Source organism: Notamacropus eugenii, chromosome 3 (assembly GCF_028372415.1).
Source record: "Notamacropus eugenii isolate mMacEug1 chromosome 3, mMacEug1.pri_v2, whole genome shotgun sequence".
Classification (NCBI taxonomy): domain Eukaryota; kingdom Metazoa; phylum Chordata; class Mammalia; order Diprotodontia; family Macropodidae; genus Notamacropus; species Notamacropus eugenii.
Window position 1 is genome coordinate 241,795,199 of NC_092874.1, and position 12,527 is coordinate 241,807,725.

Genomic DNA, 12,527 nt, shown 5'->3' on the forward strand with positions numbered 1-12,527 from the left:
TTTCACACCTCACCCCTTCTAATTAGCCTCCTATTAATCTAACTCCTGTACTCCCAGGCTTAGATCAGAGGATGAGTAAAAAGTGAGGCAGAAATGAGGGACATTCAGTTAGCATACTTATATATTGCCAGCCTTCACAGTTCTCCACTCATACCTTTTCACCCATATTCCTTGTTGTTTATTGGTTTCAGTAATGTCCAACTCTTTGTGATCCCATTTGGGGTTTTCTTGGCAAAGAGTGGTTTGTTATTTCCTTCTTCAGCTCATTTTGCAGATGAGGAAATTGATGCAAACAAGGGTTAAGTGACTTGCTCAAGGTCATAGAGCTAGTAAGTGTCTAAGGTCAGATTTGAACTCAGAAAGATGGGTCTTCCTGACTCCAAGTAGGACACTCAATCCACTGTGCCACCTAGCTGCCCCTAGCAATGTTTCTACCAGATGAAATGGGATCCCTGTTCTGCAAAGTTATTTTGTAATAGTAGGGTATATACAAATTAGGATTACAGGATCATAGCTCCTGAGATGGAAAAGACCTCAGAGGCCAAGTATGATGACTCTTCCTTGTTTTACAGATGAGGAAACTGAGATCTAAGAAAGATAAGCGCTTTGTGCGAGGTCAGTATCAAGGATGGGATCTGACCTGAGGTCTTCGAACATTGCTGAGTGAGGGTGAAAATATGAACGCTACTCTAGCAGCCTAGCTTGATGAGGAAAGCATTGAATTTGAAGTCATACCTCCCTTGGGTTAGAGTTCTATTTCTGCCATATAACCTAAGGCAACTGGACTTCAATGTCCTCATTTGTACAATGAGGGGGTCAGAAAATAACGTCCGTTCTCGCTCTATGTATTTGGATTCTCTATTTGGGCAGAGGAGGAAGGGAATCGCATTTATACAGTACCTGCTATGTGCTAGTCCCTGTGATAAGTGTTTTTAAAGATATTATCTCATATGATATAATAATCCTTTGGGGGTATTTGCTATTAAAATTCCCATTTTACAGTTGAGGAAAACTGAGAAAAATGGAAGAGCCCAAAGTCACCCTACTAGTAAGTAGCTAAGGTCAGGTTTGAACTTTATTTTTCCTGGTTCCAAGTCCAATATTCTATCCAACTCTGCTTTTGCCTCAGAAGGAAGAAATGCAGGGAATTTCTAAGGTAGGAAAACAATCCTTAGTAAGACAGGTCAATAAAATCTTTTTCTAATCGAGTCTAAATAATTTGAGTGGTTTAGTGACTGGAGAGTCATTAAAGGTTCTTGGGAAGTTTGCTAACTTAAAATTACAATCCCAGTGCTGACCCCACCCATTGCATCTTTGTTCTTGGTGACAGGATGTTTCTAACTAGCATTTTAGTTGTTAATATCTGTAAGCTTAATGGCAGAATCTAGTCAGATTTAAATTTGGGAGCCATTTTGCTTTAATAGACCCTGGAGGAGAAGAGATTAAATACAATATTAGGAGTGCAAGCTTTCCTGTCATTTATATGTCCTCCGCTCTTGGAGTAGGAAAGGAGATGAAGTCATGCGAACAGCCCTTCCTAACTCAGGCTCTATTTCCACAATCTTTTCCTGTGTTTGTAGGGCCTATTAAATTAAGATTGCCATGACTCATTTCATAGGGTATAGTTGAGGTTTCTTTGGGCTTTCTTATTATGGGTATAAGGATATGTTTACTTCTTAGGACTTTGTTATTTTAAGTGCTAGTCTTTCTCTGGGGCATGTAATAGAACTGATATTACAACCAGGTAGTTCAGTTTAGGGCTGGAGTCAGAAAGACCTGAGTTCAAATTCAGCTTCAGATACTTAGTAGCTGTATGACCTTGGAAAGGTATCTGCTACCTGCCTCAGTTTCCTCAACTGTAAAATAAAGATAATAATGTGACCTACTATGTGAGGTTGTGAGTCTCAAAGGAGATAATATTTGTAAAATACTTAGCACAGTGCCTAATACATAGTGAGTGATTGCTCCTTTCTCTATCCATAGAGAACATACATGCATAGATGTTATATATATTGGAATGCTGGGACTTATTTCTTTAACATTAGAATCCTTGTGAAATATTCCCTCTTTCCCTGTGGAATATGAATCAGCATTTCATATGCAGAATCCTGAAGGAAAAAGCCATAAACTCCTCCCCTCCCTACAATACAAGGCCACTCTCTTGACACCAACTAGACAATTTGTGTCAAAATTTCCTAGAAAGATTTATGGCCGCTGGCTGCTGCCTTGTAAGAATTAATTGTTTCTTACTGGCTTTTTGCTTTCATTTCTGGAGCCAGTCAGGAAGGTGTTCCCCTCATTTCCCAATAAAAGTTCCATAGGTAACTGTGCATCTGGGCCCAAGTAGCATCATATCACCTAGCGTCAGAGATAAGACCCTCTAACATCCCCTTGGCCAGCTAATGTTGAATAAATCAGGAAACTTTTCAAACTCATCGTCTCATTATCCTCAATTAATTACTGTGATCAAAGAAGAAAAGGGAGCAGATAATACTTTGTGCTCCATTCAAACACTATCCTGGGATCCTAAAAAGGATCATCTAATTCAAACTTATTTGGCCTATCACCCCCTTTTTAAAAAAATTACTCAGTGCCCCTCTCCATGGAAGTTTACTGTTTTTTACCCCTTTAACACTTTTTAAAAATTGCTTCATTTCAAAAAAAACCATAAAATATTTTTAAATGAAATAAGTTTAATAATTTAATGCAAAGTTGCAGGTTTTTTCCTACATTGAAATTTTGATGGGTCAATACTGCCTCATGTAAATATATAGTTTTGTATTGTAAACAAGTTATTACATGCACATATGCTTGTCTATGCATCCTGTACTTCCAGACAATGTGAGACCCATTTGTCTGTCAATACTTGCTTGTTAAGATCTGTTGGCAGACTCAACCACTTATAACTTGCATTTTTTGTCTTTATTTGGAAAGTTTTATATATATATGTATATATATATACATATATATGTATATATATATATATATATATATATATATATATATATAGTCTCTATGACTTTAAGTTTGATACACAACAGATGAAACATGTGTGAATGGTTTTTCAAATTTTTCTTCTCTTCTTTCCTTATGCTTCAACCACCTCTTTATTTTTATTCAACACTCTCAATTATGCCCTAGGCTACTACCAGCCCCCTGGATCATTCCAACACCCCCCCAGGAGGTAGTATCACCCAATTTGAGAATCTATGGCTAAGCCACGGGTCAGAGATGAGATTTTTCCTATAAAAATAGGGAAAGTTGGGAAGTCATCTTTGGAGATGCCACACCATCACTCCAATCTAGGGAAATGCCATGCTATTATCCAAATCTGGATGCAGATCTAAAGGCCTGCAACATTCAACTCCCATCTCCAGCCAGCTGTAAATAATATTCTTGAATAAATCTCTTTTGGACACACAAGCCTTGTGTTTGACCTCCCTTTTCCCTTCTCTAATGTTGATGCTAAGTTAGCACATAATCATTCATTTAGAGAAGAAATTGCAGCCAAATGAAGGAATTGAAATCGGGTAGGAGAATTTGATGGAGATCCCATTCTCATTTGAAAGTCCAAAAACTCAGAGAGCTTTTATTCTAATTGCTGCTGAGTGACCCTAATTTATCCTGTGATGTGCTCCTGGCAGTAGAAATAAGAATTTCTCTAGAAGATACTAAAAGTGGTCAGTTAGTAATATCTAAGATCCCATCTCATGCAAAATGTCCACACAGGGACATAAAAAATAAAGAGAAAACTCGATCCCTACCCACAAAAAGTTGGAAATTGACATGGGGAGAGAAAACAAAGAGACATGAAAAAGAAACGTAGAACCAAGTGCCAACTCTGTGTGTGAGTTCTAAAAGGGACAAGAAGTGATGAGAGTTGAGTGGGATTTACTAATAGAGCAAGTGTCATCAAAGAAGAGTAATTAATAATAAAAAACCACATCCTGACAATTAAAGATCTATGTCCTGTGCAAACCATTGGGCTAACACATTAACGCTATTAAAGGGAAAAAAAGAAGCTTCTTTCAAATCATCTCATCTTCCACTGCAAGTACAAAACAAATAAATTAGGGGTTGAAAGTTTAAAAAAAACCCCAAAGTCAGTGTTTTCGGGCTTTGAACTTTCTGGAGTCTCTGGAGCTGTGATCGTACCAAGACACAGTGGTGTTTGCAATAGCTATAACACAGCTGGGACAAATAAGGACCTGCAAGTTTCCATTAGCACATACACAGAAAAGGAGGGAGGAAAGCAGCTTCCTAGGCAAACACAAGAGCAGCGGGAGGAGGGGAGAGGCAATGAGTTCTCTGCTCACTAGGCTATAGTTGTAGTATATTTGTTGAACTCTGTAAGCTCCATGAATATGAAATAACATAAGCATCGTCCACAGTGAACCACCTCTGTCCTTAAAGATTAGCTAGAGAGAAAAAGTATTGAAAGGATTTTTTCTACACTGGAACCAGAAGGATGGATTCTTTGTCTAGGTTATATAGAATGTGGTTCTCTCTGCATTTAAGTGAATTTCTAACAAAAATTCAAAGAATATGAGCCACTTTAGCAATCAAATTTGTCTATGACTGATATTCCAGTTAGAATTCTATGATAATGAAGCCGCCAGGGTCAAGGGTTCCAGACCTCCAGGAGGGATGGGTTTCTCTCTGTTTTAATGGCCACAAACTACCCCTCTAATCTGCACCATTTGTTTGAGAGTTGCCCACTATTCATAAAGGGCACTTGGTAAGAGAATGGGGAGGGATATGGGCAATACTCTACCAAGAACAGATTTGTTGTTTCACTTTGTACGTAAAGATCAATCAATAAATTATTTGCCCACCTAGAAACTACAAGCTAACTACAAAAGATCATAAGAATTCAATTCAACAAATATTTTTAGATTCCCTGGGATCACTAGCTGAGTGACCATAGGACAAATCACATGTACCTTTCAATGCCTCTAAGCAATTAAAACACCATGATGAATGCAGGCTAAAAGAGAAGGAGCCATTGCTAAAGAAGGATACTGTCTCATAAGGATATTAGTTACAGGAGAAGGACAGATGCCAATAGGGAACAGCATGGGTGGCAGTGCCCTCCTCTCATTGTCTCCAGTACCACAGGCAAGCTAGTGGTTTCATTCAGTAGAATGAGTGCTATGACCACAGGCCTCAGACTTACAGAAAGGATGTTCCCAAAGTCTTAGTGCAGTTTTAAATTTATTGAAAACTGCACTAAGACTTTGGGGACAGCTTGTAGCATTTTATACAAAGGGCTGATGTGATACAAATAGCAGACTGTCCTTTATCTGTGGAGCAAGGCAGTACTGAAATCAGAGTACCTTATAAATTGCCTAAGAAGTAATGAGGAGTGAAGGGCAGGGACCCAAGATATTTAAGTCTAACTATGCCATAGCAAGTGGGGCAGGGAGACAGTGCCCAATCTCTGGCTGAGTTAAGCCTTTGACTTCATGCATCCTTCAGAGCTGAGGACACATTAGGCAAATTGGTTGTCATCAGGTAAAAATGAGTTGCTGATCTGCATTGGTGAAAGGAGTTTATACTCCAAGAATTTATTATACCAATGAAACTGCACTGGACCAGAAAACAAACATATTTACTAAGCTCCTACTACGTGCAATATACTGGTGTAGGTACGGGGGATTAAAAAAAAACCTAAAATATAACCATTCCTGGTCTCAAGGATATGGTACTCTATTGGGGGACACAAGGACAGAAGCAAACATAATACAAAACTGGGAGTGATGAGGGCAAAGGAAATATTGCTAATGAGAGTGAGAAAGTCTGGAAGGATTCGAGAAAGGATTTCACAAAGAAGGTGCAAGCTAAGATTAAGAAAGAAAAATTTTTATAAGGAACATAATAAGTCCAGTGGACAAGTGGTCTGTTAAGCTAGCCTGGAACTAAGGTAACAACATTCATGCATTATAGTTTCTCTGTTCCCCAGGTCCTAAGAGAAATCTCCTTTACCTAGATACCAACACAGGGGACCAAGATGGCCCTGGATCTTGTGCAAGGCCTTCATTTGGGCAAAAATTTTTCTAATTTCAGAGAGTCTAATGACTGCTCCACTATGGATTGCCTTTATAATTTGTTTTTAGGCTGATTTTTTTGCTTTGAATTCAGCTCAGGCTTTCTGGTTTCCTACCAGCAGAAAGTGATCTCTCGCGTCTCAGAATTCTTATAATTACTTGTAACCTGAGCTTTTCTGGGCATGCGCATTTCTAACATGCAAACCCATGAGGAGCCTTTTGAGAATGCCTAGTTTATCTAACATGGAACCCTTCTTTCCCTATCTCATGCTAGCTGCTGTATCATTAAATCTAACTAAACTATGGACTCCTTGCCCCCTTTTCATGGTCCCCCTACACCCAACAACCCTCTTTCTGCTGCCCTCAGCATGGATACCATGAATTGAACCAGTGAGAGTGGATGGACTTACCATCCTCTTCTCCCTCTCTTTTACCCCGGTTAGGTGAGAGTGTTGGTTTCACTTTTCTTTTGTTTGTCCTTGGTTTCAGATGCGGGCTGGAGGATCACCTCCAGTGCAGGGAGTAGCTGCCTTGGAGCCAGGATAAGTCAGGGTACCTGGGATCCAAGCTTGAGGGGTATTTTGGACTTGGAACTGGGAAGGCATATTATGGGAACTTAAGATATGAACCGCATCCCCTTTCCCTCCCCAGAGACTGATGTGGGGAGTATGTGTGAGGAGCACTGTTCCTCCTATGTGTTGGGGAAGTAAGTTTGTGTGCTTATGATTATGTCTTTTGCAATAAGTATTTCCATGTAAAAAGTCCTGTCTTTTACTATTTTGTCTAGACCTTTGTATTCATCCATTTATCACAAAGCATTGTGGATAGATGACTGAATCTCTCAAGAGATACCCTCAGGATTTGCCACTTGCATCCATATATGACCTCTCTGAATCTCAGTTTCCCCATCATGAATAAGTGAAAATAATATTTGTACTACCTACAGGTATTATATGTGTGTATATATATATATATATATATATATATAGACACACATAATAAGGAAGCTAAAACCTGCAGTATCTACCTTGTAGGGTTGTTGTGATAAATACATATATGCATTCATATACATATATACACACATGTATTTGTATCACTTTAAATTTTGTGAAGTGTTTTATATAGGGTTATTTCATTTGTCACAATGTTACATATATTAAATGTGTTATACGTATGTTTTATATGTGTGTGTATATATATATCTATAACTATGTAGATAGCTAGAAGTACACACATATGTGTAACAGAGAATTGGTTAACATGTGCAGTGTGCTCCTCCCATGCAGTCCCCATGTGAAAAAGTCTGGGTAGCCTACTTCTGGAAAGGCATGATGGCAAGTCCTAGAGGGGCCCTATTTCCTGATTTGGAGCATGCACAGACATGCTGCAACTGGTTTGGTTCTCAATGTGGTGAACTAGAGTCTTTCTAATGGGATGTTGAGTCAGAATTAAGGTTCATTCAAAAGATACTAACCAGCCAAAGCAATTCTCTTGCTTTGTCTCTTTCTCTGGAAAAAAGGATGAGCCACTGCTCCCTTCATGTTGAGGAGAAGTTTTAGTGTACTGGTAATAACAGATTATCGCAATGTTTCTTTAAGAGATACTGTCTAGCAACAAGCACCATATTTTCTAGTTTGACTTGGAGAACCAAATAGCTGGATTGTCCAGGCACAAAGCCAAGTGATCCTATTCCTTCTGTCTCTGCTGAATCCATTTTACCCACCTGCTAAGTAAAGGATATTGGAGATGGCTATGACTTTACAAGCCTTAAAAGGTCGGGAAAGAAAACTACCAGAAGTTCAGAGGTGGATCCATGTTGGGATTTGAAGAAGCCAAAGGGTAAGGAATCAGGTCTCAAATCTGACCACAGACACTTCTTAACTGTGTGTTCCTGGGAAAACCACTTAACCTTATTTGCCTCAGTTTCCTCATCTGTCAAATGAGTTGGAGAAGGAAATGGCAAACCACTCCAGTATCTTTGCCAAGAAGAGCCCAAATGGAGTCACTAAGAGTCAGACATGACTGAAAAACAACTAAACAACAGCTACAACTTTCTGACTCATGCTCAATATTCTATCCACCCAACTGACTTGTCCAGGGAGAGGGATGCCTTAGCCAATAGACATTAGTGTTGGGTACTGGGAGTCACACGGCTCAGAAGAGTGGATAAGCCCCGGCAGGAGTGGAGTGGTAGCATTAAAGGCCCCAGTAGCAGAGGAGTGGGCAGAAAGAAGTCTAATTTGGCAGGAATGTAAAGTGTTTTAGGAGAAATAGTGTGAGATAAGATAAATTGGACTCAGGTTGTTTGGGATCTTGAGTATCATGCTACGGCATTTCTTTTTTATCCTTAGGATAGTGGTCTACAAACTGGGGACTATGCACACCTAGAGGAACCTGGCATGACCCTAAGGAATATGTGCTTAGCCAATCAGTAACTTGGAAAGATGGGCAGCATCTTTGTGATGCTGGTCTCCAAAACAACCATACCATCTTCTTAACCTGTTATTGTTCATCCTTGGCTTTGCCCCTTCTACTACTGGTGTCCTGTGGCCTCAATAGGCATTGACCTCGGAGGTCAGATGTAGCATAACTGTGACCTAGACACCTGAGGCAGCCTGGAAAACTGAATTCCTCACTTCTCAGCCATTGCTTCTAATTCTGACCCCCTCAGATCACCTCATGTTTGCAGCAGGCATCCTTCAGCGGAAGGCTCAGTGCTTCAGGATAACGACCAGTGATTCTAAACTCCTTGAGGTCAGTCACTGTCTTATTTCACTGTTGTATCCCCAGGGCCTAGGACAGTGCCTTGTCATACATAATTCAATGTTTCAAGTCTTCATGATTTCATCTACATGGGTACATGTTTTGCCAAACTAGAGTATAGCCTCTGCATACCTTAGTAGAAAGTCTTTGTGGATTATCATAGCCTAAAGCATCCATCACCATAGGGTCAATCATCTTATGATAGTCTTCTGATTCTTGGTTGAGAGATGCGCTGTCCATCACAATAGGCCTTTAAATGATAATTTTCCCTCTTGGTAGGAATGATCAGAATTTTGGTTCATTGACATAGCATTCAAGAACCCAGGGTCATCTCCATGCCACCATGTTCAATCATTTTTCAGTCGTGTCCAACTCTTCCTGACTCCATTTGGGATTTTCTTGGCAATACTACTAGGGAGCGATTTGCCGTTTCCTTCTCTAACTCATTTTAAAGATGAGGAAACTGAGGCAAACAGGGTTAAGTGACTTGCCCAGGGTCACACAGCTAGTAAGTAGCTGAGGCCAGATTTGAACTCAGGCAGATGAATCTTTCTGACTCCTGACCCAACATTCTATCCACTGCACCACCTAACTGCCCATGCTACTATGAGATGCTAGTATAGCATTTTGTACACAACAGACAATAAATATTTTTAGAGTTAAATGGAAAGTCATCCTCATGGATCTTTCCAATCCTGAAATTCTATGGATATATAAAATAATGGAACACAGAAAATCAAACACTCACTTATCTCACAGTGGTCTCCCTCCAGTCCTGGTGGACAAATACACTTTCCTAAGTAAAAGCAAGTTCCTCCATTGAAGCATGTTGTTGAACAGTTGGCTGAAAGATAACAAGAGGGTACTGCGTTAGACGCTGAGCTTAAATCAGTGGCCTCAACTCAGTTAGAAACTGATGTCTGCTGGCTACATATTGACTTAGCCACAAATGAACATTATCTATGTTATGTTGTATTTTTATTTATTTTTTTCAACATTTCCTAATTACATTTTCATCTGTTTCAGTTTCATAATTGAGGGCTTTTAGTTTGACATTTATGTCTTAAATTTAGGAGAAAAAGGAGTTGAAGATACTGTCCATTCTTGAGATGTTTTTATAAACAGCTGAAAGTTGTTCACTATTTTCAGATAGAAACATCACCCCCCTTTTTAAGTCAATATTGATATTAGCAGCTGCATCAATTAAAACCATTTCTTCAATTTGGTGATTAGGAGTGACTGGTGGAATATCTGTTGGCTGGAGAGTGGTACAGGAGAATGTGAGCAAAAGAGTAAAAGATTTGGAATTGAGGACCTGAGTTTAAGTCATTGATGGCCTCCTAACTACCAATGTGATCCTTGGCATGTCGTTTGCCTGCTCTAGGTCTCTATTTTCTCATCTGTGAAATGGATCACAGAGTGAAGCAGTTGGAGTCAGAGGACATGGGCTCCAATTCTGGCTCTATCTGTATATTATACACATACTATATAATACACATACTACTTGTGTGACCCTGGGCACATAACCGTCTCTCTTGGCCTTTGTTACTCATTTATAAAATGAGGGATCTTGATATTAGATTTGGAGTCAGAGGGTCTGAGATTAAGTGCCCTCTCTACTAATTACTTTCTGTGTGAGTTTGGGTAAGTCAATTAACTTCTCTGAACTTCAGTTCATCACCTGGAAAATTCAGGGGTTGGATTAACAGGGTTCTAAGGTGCCTTGTGGCTCTAAATCTAAGATTGTAGACTAAACAATTGATCTCTGAAACCCCAGGACCTAATCACAGAAAGTAAAAAAACAATTATTAGGTGTTAAACTAACAAAAAAAAAAAATGTGACCATGCCTCAGGGATCCCTTTATGAAGTGTGAACAAGTCTCTTGAGTGAATTAGAAAGAGAGCAATGACATTGGTCAAAGAATGTCTAGCCATGCCCTCAAACCATCCTTAAAAGGAAGTGGAACAATTTGTGATGAACAAAGTTTTAGTAAATTCAGGAGAACACAGTTCCTAATGAGTTGCATAGACTCGTGGAGCATGCATGGAGCTGAATGGGGGTGAGAGGGCATGTGGAGTTGAGAACACAAAAATATGGGAATAGGAGAATGGACCTGGGAGAAGGGAGGCTGTTTGGGCCAAGTGGGTATAAGGGATATTGGACAGAGGCTGTGTCACTCTAACCACTATAGACCCCAAAGTAGTAATTCTGCATTTCCTTTCCATCCCTGAAACCTTCAGACACAGGGACAATCTATTTACTTTTCTTTGTTTTAAATGCTTATTTTGTTTTCATAAACTGTGTGAACTATAGACATTTGCTGGTCTGGTCATACTTATTGGAAATATTGTTGGAAGGCAACAATTAAGGGGAAACATCCTCAGGGAAAAAAGAGATAGAGATGTTTTGCCAGAGTGCCCTCTGGGACTGGGGGCTCACAGCTAAAAACAAAACAAAACAAAGCAAAGCAAACACTCTCTCCTCCCGAATTTTAGATTTTTTTGGACATAACTTCCCAGAGCAAAAAAAGAATGTTTATACTGAGGAAAACCATCAGGCAATGAGTTAATAGTGATAAGATAAAGTGAATACTAGGTATAAAATGCAATTAGTGTACTGTGAGAATCAGGACCAATCTCATTTTACCTTTGAACATTGACTCTCTTTTGCTGCTACATGTGTGCTCCACCATTGTGTTGTTTTTCTGTTATCCATCCATGGGAAATTAGATTATATAAGCCATCTATTGTTTTGCATATGTAGGTGGATGTAATCAACATATTTTCATTTTATGAATAGGGAACCCCAAAACCTACCCATCCTCCTCCCAACTGGACCAAAACTTATTCTTTCTTCCTCCTAACTCGGAAAAGTCCTAAATTTTCCTCTAATTAGAAATTAGATTACCTAATTTTGTATCCTGGTTAATTGTTTTGGTTATAATTAGTTGAATTTTGGGGATTTATTTTATTTTGGAGGAGTATAAAAATTTGCTTTCTTTCATATTCAGGGTCTTTGGATTAACTGGGGCATCCACTGATCCATTCTTTTGCATACCTAGCTAATAAATCATGAATGCTCAGATTGTTTCTGAGAGTTGTTAATTGCCCTTTACAATAGGAGGGTAGGTGTGAATGAGTGAGTAAACCACTTTACTCCCCATAGCATCCCACTCCTGTTATACTCTAATCTTATAACTAAATTAACTCTGAGGCCCCAGTCTGCCTCTAAAGCTACAAAATTTCTTTCCCCAGGAAAATCACAATTTCTACCAGTGGAAGCAAATATTTTAGCAAAATAGGTCTTGGTATGAGGAGAAATAGAAGCATATAATTAGTTTTTTTAGATTTTCTACTTATTTCTTTTATTATCATTGCTTATTTTTTTATCTGAAGTTTTCCAGAAGTTCTAGTATCATGTATCAGATTTCTTGAATGACAAGTTATAATGTGGTGTGGAAAAAGATCAAGAGGAGTGGGAAATTAGGCATCCTAAAATAAGGTTAATGTAACTGGATTAAAAGAGGCCAATTGTAGAGGACCTGAAAGATGTGTCAGGGAAAATAGATTGTTTGAATGAGTCAGAAGACACCATGCCATTAATTTGAACTTGATGAACAGAATATTTTGGATCAAGGAGAGGGTTTTAAAATAGGATGAAAGTGCTTGGAGATCACAAGGAAGGGAAGAAGAAGGAAGAGGAAGAAAAAGGAGAAA

General features: G+C 39.0%; 1 protein-coding gene across 1 annotated transcript in view; it reads right to left on the reverse strand.

The window, feature by feature from the left end:
- WIF1 (WNT inhibitory factor 1) overlaps positions 1-12,527 on the reverse strand; it is a 109,860-nt gene that overhangs the window by 13,125 nt on the left and 84,208 nt on the right. The window contains exon 7 of the mRNA XM_072655277.1: positions 9,559-9,654. Coding sequence (XP_072511378.1) covers positions 9,559-9,654 — 96 coding nt within the window. The remainder of the gene's footprint in view (positions 1-9,558; positions 9,655-12,527) is intronic.